Source organism: Chiloscyllium plagiosum, chromosome 12 (genome assembly GCF_004010195.1).
Source record: "Chiloscyllium plagiosum isolate BGI_BamShark_2017 chromosome 12, ASM401019v2, whole genome shotgun sequence".
In the NCBI taxonomy this organism is placed as follows: Eukaryota; Metazoa; Chordata; class Chondrichthyes; order Orectolobiformes; family Hemiscylliidae; genus Chiloscyllium; species Chiloscyllium plagiosum.
In genome coordinates, this window is record NC_057721.1 from 85,880,812 (window position 1) to 85,889,286 (window position 8,475).

Below are 8,475 nucleotides of genomic sequence, written 5' to 3' on the forward strand. Positions count from 1 at the left end.
TCAAAAAACTCAATCAAGTTTGTGAGACATGATTTCCCATGCACAAAGCCATGCTGACTATCCCTAATCAGTCCTTGCCTTTCCAAATACATGTACATCCTGTCCCTCAGGATTCCCTCCAACAACTTACCCACCACCGATGTCAGGCTCACCGGTCTATAGTTCCCTGGCTTGTCCTTACCACCTTCTTAAACAGTGGCACCACGTTTGCCAATCTCCAGTCTTCCGGCACCTTACCTGTGACTATCGATGATACAAATATCTCAGCAAGAGGCCCAGCAATCCCTTCTCTAGCTTCCCACAGAGATCTCGGGTACACCTGATCAGGTCCTCCGGAATTGTCCACTTTTATAAGTTTTAAAACTTCCAGCACCTCCTCCTCCTCTGTAATATGGACAGTTTTCAAGATGTCACCATCTATTTCCCTACAATCTATATCTTCCATATTCTTTTCCACAATAAACACTGATGCAAAATACTCATTTAGTATCTCCCCCATCCCCAACGGCCCCACAAATAAGCTGCCTTGCTGATCTTTGAGGGGCTCTATTCTCTCCCTAGTTACCTTTTGTCTTTAATGTATTCATAACAACCCTTTGGATTCTCCTTAACCCTATTTGCCAAAGCTATCTCATGTCCCCGTTTTTGCCCTCCTGATTTCCCTCTTAAGTATACTCCTACTGCCTTTATACTCTTCTAAGGATTCACTCGATCTATCCTGTCCATAACCAAATAAGAAAATGCTGGAAAATCTTAGCAGGTCTGGCAGCATCTGTAAGGAGAGAAAAGAGCTGATGTTTAGAGTCTAACTGACCCTTTATCAAAGCTTGACAAAGAGTCAATTAGACTCAAAACGTCAGCTCTTTGTTCTCCTTACAGATGTTGCCAGACCTGCTGAGATTTTCCAGCATTTTCTCTTTTGGTTTCAGATTCCAGCATCCACAGTAATTTGCTTTTATCCTGTCCATATCTTCCTTCTTTTTCTTAACCAAACCCTCAATTTCTTTAGTCATCCAGCATTCCCTACACCTACCAGCCTTCCCTTTCACCCTGACAGGAATATACTTTCTCTTGATTCTCGTTATCTTATTTCTGAAGGCTTCCCATTTTCCAGCCGTCTCTTTACCTGCGAACATCTGCCTCCAATCAGCTTTTGAAAGTTCTTGCCTAATACCGTCAAAATTGGCCTTCCTCCAATTTTGAACTTTGACTTTTAGACCTGGTCTATCCTTTTCCATCACTATTTTAAAACTAATAGAATTATGGTCGCTGACCCCAAGGTGCTCCCCACTGCCACCTCAGTCACCTGCCCTGCCTTATTTCCCAAGAGTAGGTCAAGTTTAGCACCTTCTCTAGTAAGTACATCCACACACTGAATCAGAAATTCTCTTATACATACTTTACAAATTCCTCCCCATTTAAACCCTTATCGTTGTTCCAAATATTTCTGACCTCTTTAATAAATTATCTTCACAGAATTAAAGCAACAGTTCCTCTTGAAAGTCCAAATGTCTAAAGGATAATAATATCATAAACCTCCACCACAAGATCTTCATCAGCTGTACAGAGACTGATCATACTTCTGACATTACCTGTGACTTGAGAAGTTTATGAATACTGTTTGTTGCTCGTGGCTCTGAGGATGGAATCGTTCCATTTTGTGGAGAGGAAGTGTTATGCTCAGAAATATTTGTGGATGCTCTCACAAGCGTCTGACAAAAAGCATATGTCCTATAAAAAAAAAGTGAATTACAATCATAAACCACAAAACTAACATTATAAAGTGCTAATTTGTCACAAATATTATATTGAATGGTCCAATAATCAACCTCATCTCAATGTTCTCATTCAATCTAATATACCATTGAATGTTAAAACATGTTTGAGGGGCTGAATGGTCTTATTTTGTTCCTATTTTCTGTTATAGACCAGACCAAACTTCTTTTAAATATATCATGGAGATAACCAAGACCCTAACGTTTTTCTTAATTGAAAGCAAGTGTGAGGTGCTATGTTCCAAATGTAATTCAAGTGGTGACACTACTTGACTTTACTCTTACCCATAGTTAAATTACAAACAAAAGGAATAAGAATGAGCATAACTTTAACTCTACTGGAACATTGAAGAATAGGTTATTTAACTACTAAACAGCAGCTGTTCAATATCATAATATCCATAAATACAACTTAGGCAAAGGCAAAATCAGTAAAATAGATTGTCTCACATGCAGAGTTTCTCCAGTCCAGGATGAAGACAATGATTTGGTGCTGAGAACAGGTACAGCAGCTTCCACAACCAACCTCAAAACCCCAACAACTGCTGAAAACTCAACTAAACCCCTGGTTCTGTGGGAGGCTGACTCCACTCTTTCACAATGCTTCTGCTGTTCCAAGGCCTTACAGGGTCTTTACTTTATTAGCTTGGATGAGATAACTGCTCACTTGTGGCTTAAAGCTTCTCTTAAAAAAAAGAGAAAATACACCTCTTAAAGCCATAGTATTGTCACAATTTTAACCAGAATTCCAGTCCTTATCCTATTGATGTACATTACAGCTGAATGGGAATCAGCTTGCTGCTTAGGGTCTGTGTAGCCTCTGAAGTTGACAGTGGCAGAGCCCAGGCTAGTAAGGAGCTGAAACCAAGCTGATGCCAGGATTGTACAAAGCCAATCTTTTCTGGCAACAGCCTCTCTTAACCTCATCCTACAGGAGGAACAGCACCCTTTGTTGGTTGGCATTGATTTAGTCAATGTGTTACATGAAACATGATCACCTTAACTCTGATGTCAAGGGCTCCACACTAACCACTTGATCCCAAAAGTGGATGGCGTCATTTCAATCCCCTTTGCTCTCAATATGACTAGGAGAATGAACAGAAGTAATTTCAATCAAGTCAAGCTGAGGGAAATGGAGGAGTAGCAAAGAGAAGACTCTCAACCAGGTCATATTGCCACTGGGGATTCAGGAAGCAATTCTCAAACCTTGACCTCAGTGAGACGCAATGTGTCAGACATCCCAGTTTCACACAACAGGAACATGGGAATGAAGAAAACATGAAAAGGTACAGATTATTTGCCCCCTCCCCTGCATGTGGTGCACCACCGACTAGATTATGGTTTGGAGATGCTGGCGTTGGACTGGGGTGTACAAAGTTAAAACTCACATAACACCAGGTTATGGTCCAACTGGTTTATTTGGAAGCACTAGCTTTCGGAGCTCTGCTCCTTCATCAGGTGAGAGCTACCTGCTGATCAGATAAACCTGTTGGACTATAACCTGGTGTTGTGTGAGTTTTAACTATTAGATTATGGCTGTCCTTCTACTTCAACATAATGTTTCCAGTGTCCTTACTGAAATCTACCTCTGATTGCAGCTTGAATAGGGTGAATATGGCATTGCCAGTGGCTCTGAGGAGATTGTAGACGTATTTTTGTGTGTCAGCTTTCCTTCAGGTTTGAGCATGGGGTATATTTGCAGGATTCTCAGCTTCCATCTGCTGAAGAATGGTCACTCACTGAGACTTTCTATGCAAATGCTGAGTATGTTTGTTTCAAAGACTATATCTAGCCTGGTCAGCTGATGGTGCGGTGTAGAATGACCTTGGCTGAAGTGTTCTCAGAGACTGAGAGGGGTTTGCTGCTGTTCAGCATCATCATCATTGGTGATCACTCAGGTCAAGTATGATTGTCCTCCATAAGGGCATCTATTTGTGGGCCTTCAGATGGCTGAAGAAGCCAATCTGGGATCCACGGATTCTATTACAATGTGCAAATTGGTGCACAGTAATGGTAGTTGGAGGTGGTGGTGGTGGGCCGTCCTGATGTACTCTCTCTCCTTGTGTAAGCGTTACTTCTGTCCAGGGCATGGCAGAGACCATTTTCATGGCTTCTTGCAAGGTGATGTTTCTGCAGTGATTCTGGTTTGGAGTGACCTTCTCCCAATTGTTGATGTGGATGTGGAATTGCTGGAGGTTGATCTGGATGTTATCTTTGAGGTGTTTCTTTTGGCCACCGGGGGACGTGCTGACCTTCCTTCAGCTGTGAGTACATTGTGTGTTTTTGGAGGCATGAGATGGGATTTGGATGACGTGGCTGATCTGTTCGAGTTGCTGTCGAATGATGGTTGTGGTGATGTTCACTATGTTGGCTTCTTCCAAGACACAGGTGTTCGTGTACTTACCTCCCCAGGTGATCCACAGGAGTTTTTCTAGGGATGGCAGCCGGTGACCAGTGGTGTTCCACAAGGGTCAGTGTTGGGACCACAACTTTTCACTTTATACATTAATGATCTAAATGAAGGAACTGAGGGTATTCTGGCTACGTTTACAGACGATACAAAGATAGGTGGAGGGGCAGGTAATACTGAGGAGGCAGGGAGGCTGCAGAAGGATTTGGACAGGTTAGGAGAGTGAGCAATGAAGTGTCAGATGGAGTACAATGTGGGAAAGTGTGAGGTCATACGCTTTGGTAGGAAGAAGAGACATGGACTATTTTCTAATTGGGGAGAAAATTCTGAAACCTGAGGTACAAATGGACTTGGGAGTCCTCATCCAGGTTTCTCTTAAAGTAAACTTACAGATAGAATTGATAGTTAGAAAGGCAAATACAATGTTGTCATCTCAAGAGGACTAGAATATAAAAACAGGGATGTACTTCCAACGCTTTATAAGGTGCTGGTCAGACCACATTTAGAGTATTGTGAGCAGTTTTGGGCCCCATATCTCAGGAAAGATGTACTGGCTCTGGGGCGGGTCCACAGGACGTTCATGAGAATGATCCCAGGAATGAAAAGCTTAACATGTGAGGAATGTTTGAGGACTCTGGGCCTATACTTGATGGAGTTCAGAAGAATGAGGAGGGATTTGATTGATATACAGAATAATGAATGGCCTGTACAGAATGGATGTTGGGAAGATGTTTCCATTGGCAGGACAGACTAGGACCTGAGGGTACGGCCTTAGAGTAAAGGGAAGACTCTTTAGAACAGAGATAAGGAGAAACTTCTTTAGCCAGAGCCTGGAGAATCTGTGGAATTAATTTCCACAGAAGGCTGTAGAGGCCAGGTCATTCACTATATTTAAAACAGAGATAGATAAGTAATTGATTGCCAATGGGATCAAGGTTATGGGGAGATAGCGGGAAAAAGGGGTTGAGAAACCTATCAGCCATGATTGAATGGTGGAGCAGACTCAATGGGCTGAATGGCCTAATGTCTGCTCCTATGTATTTTGGTTTTATGGTCTTACGTTGTTCCACTACTTTAAGGTGTCTACTATAGATAGTCCACTTTCCGCTCCATTTAGGAAGGACAATGACTTTGAAGATCAGAAGTTTATCCTGGGCCTTTAGTCAGTATCTTCAACCAGCCTTCTTCTGAGTCGAGCATAGACTCCATTGGCACAGCTCAGACAGTGTGGTATTTCTGCATCGATGTTGGCTTTGGAGGAGAAAAGGCCTGCTGATGGTCTGGAGAGTGATCCACATTTTTAAGGGGATGGTTATTGACCCTTATTTTAGGAGGGGTGAGGGACTGTTGGGTGGTGGTTGATGGAGGATTACTGTCTTTTTATGCTAAAGGTAAGGCCTAGAAGCTTATATGCTTTGGCACAGCCACCCAAGATGTAGTGCAGACCTTCCACAGAGTGTGCTGCGATGGCATTGTTGTTAACGTATTGAAGTTCCAAGATGGAGATGGTGGAGACTGTGCCTTTGGCCCTGGACCTATTAAGGTTGAACAGCCTGCCATCCTTACGGTAAATGATTTGAATTGCCTTGGGCGGGTTTTGGTCAGTGAGATGGAGGATGTGGCAAAGAAGATGGTGAGCAGGGTGGGTGTGGTGATGCAGCTCTGTTTGACGCCCATCTCCATGATGAAAAGCTCAGACTCCAATCCACAGTTGCCAAGTGCTACCATAGACATGTCATCATGCAGCAGCCTCAGCGTACTGGTGGAAGTATCAGAGTCACCGCCACATTGTAACAGTATCCACCAGAGAGTGTCAACAGCTTTAGTCAGGTTGATGAAGGCCGTGTAAAGCAATTGTTTCTGTTCCTAACATTTTTCTTAGAATTGACCTGCTGTGAAGATCATGTCTGTTGTTCCACTGGTTGGGCTGAAGCCACACTGCGATTCAAGGATAATGGCAGAAGTCTATTGGCAAGGACACATGCAAGTATTTGCCAGTGGTGGACAGAAGGGAGATGCCCCTGTAATCCTGAGTCAGCATTGACATCCTTTGTGAATATGGTCACAATCAGAGCATCCCTGAGCTCTGAGGGGAGTTCTTCTTTGAGCCAAATCTTCAAAAGCAAAGCATGTCTGTGTTGATGGAGCTGTGGGCCAGCGTCCTTTAGGGTCTCTGCAGGAATCCCACCAGGACCTGCAGCCTTGTTGTTCCTTAGGCTCCTTATGGCATCTTGTACTTTAGTCACACTGGGAGGTTCTCCCATGTCATCTTGGGGGATTTGGTTGATGATTTCCAAGTTAACATTGGCATTATGGTTGAGAAATTATTGGAAATGCTCTCTCCAACAGGTGTTTGTAGATTTCTTGTGCTTGAGCCGTTTGTGTCTGTCTTCGGGGGGGTTTAGACTACTGGAGCTTGGACTGTATATTGCCTTGGTGGTGCTGAAGAAACCTCTTGTGTCCCCAACAAGGCTGTATTAGTCCACCATTTGGGTTTGAGTGCCCTTACCCTCTTCTGGACATCAGTCTTAGCTTTGTCTTCAGCCCTTCCTTTGGCCTTGCAGGTGATGTCATTCTGCCAATCACAGAAGGCTGTCCTTTTCATAACCAATGAGCTGTTCAATTTCACCACCATTCTCCACAAGCCAGGACTGATGTTTCCTGGACTCGTACCAGAGGGTGTTATTGCAGGTACTGAGAATGGTTTGCTTAAGCAGACTCCAGTGTTCTCATATATTCTCTGGGTAGTCCTGAGGTAGAGTTTTGGAATTGAGGCTGGTAGATGTTGCAGAGTGACTACACAACCCAGGCCCTCAATGCTGAATATTGACCAGGTCTGCTTCTTCTGAACAATCCTCTTTCTGTGTAGTCTGATGGACATTATAAAACAGATAAATTGGTAATCAGTCCAGCAGTCATCTGAGCCTATCATAGCCCAGGTGATGTTCATGTACCCATGGTGCCTGGAGTGAACAATGACCTAATCAATGAGATGCCAATGTTTTGAGCGTGGACGTGTCCAAAAGGCTTTGAATTTGTTTTTCTGACAGTGGAGTGTGTTTGTTATGATAAGGTTATACACAGTCTATTTTGTGTCCCTCAGGTCCTTTTCAAATCTTTCCCCTCTCACCTTAAACCTGGACTCTCTGGTTTTCAATTCCCGGCCCCTGGGAAAAAGACTATCTGCAGTCATCCTATCCATGCACTTCATGATTTTATACACCTCACTAAGGTCACTCCTCATTCTCCTACATTCCAAGGAATAAAGTCCTATCCCGGCCACCCTCTCCCTATAACTCAGCCATCTTGCTCTTGGCAACATCTTTGTACACCTTCTTTGCACTCTTTCCAGTTTAACTATGTCCTTCCTGTAACAGGCTGATGACAACTGTATACAATATTCCAAGTGTGGCCTCACCAGTGACCTATACAACTCTAACATAATGACCCAGCTCCTACAATGCCTTGACCGATGAAGACCAGCATGGTAAATGTCATGTTTACCACCCTGTCTACCTGTGACACCACGTTCAACAAACTATGTACCATAACAATTTTGACTATAATGGAGTTATAACTGCTATTTCCCCCAATGATACTTCAAATCCTAGACACCCCCCTGAGTTGTGCTGCCGTCTATGTACTTGCTTAAAAAGCTTTCCGAGATGTATTTTTAGAATTTCAATCCCACCAAACTCTTCACACTATGACTATATCTTCAGTTAATGTTGATGTAGAGGTGCTGGTGTTGAACTGGGGTTGACAGGGCCAGAAGTCACATAACACCAGCTTATAGTCCAACAGGTTTATTTGAAATCATGAGCTTTTGGAACTCTGCCCCTTTGTCAGGTGAGGTGAAGAGAGTTGATGGTTGGTTTGCTGAACTGTTTGATTTTTTTGCAAACGTTTTGGCCCCCTTTCAGGTGATAGCTTCAGCGCTGCATATCATAGAACATAGAACATTACAGCGCAGTACAGGCCCTTCGGCCCTCGATGTTGCGCCGACCTGTCATACCAATCTGAAGCCCATCTAACCTACACTATTTCATGTATGTCCATATGCTTGTCCAATGACGACATAAATGCACCATTACAGGCAAAGCATTCCCTACCCTTACTACTCTCTGAGTAAAGAAACTACCTCTGACATCTGTCCTGTATCTATCTCCCCTCAATTTAAAGCTATGCCCCCTCGTGCTCACCGTCACCATACTTGGAAAAAGGCTCTCTCTGTCCACCCTATCTAACCCTCTGATTATCTTATATGTCTTTATTAAGTCACCTCTCAAC

General features: G+C 43.4%; 1 protein-coding gene across 4 annotated transcripts in view; it reads right to left on the reverse strand.

The window, feature by feature from the left end:
- LOC122555449 (ubiquitin-associated and SH3 domain-containing protein A-like) overlaps positions 1-8,475 on the reverse strand; it is a 76,493-nt gene that overhangs the window by 63,115 nt on the left and 4,903 nt on the right. For all 4 annotated transcript variants that reach the window (XM_043701465.1, XM_043701464.1, XM_043701467.1 and 1 more), the window contains exon 2: positions 1,593-1,731. In XM_043701465.1, coding sequence (XP_043557400.1) covers positions 1,593-1,731 — 139 coding nt within the window. The remainder of the gene's footprint in view (positions 1-1,592; positions 1,732-8,475) is intronic.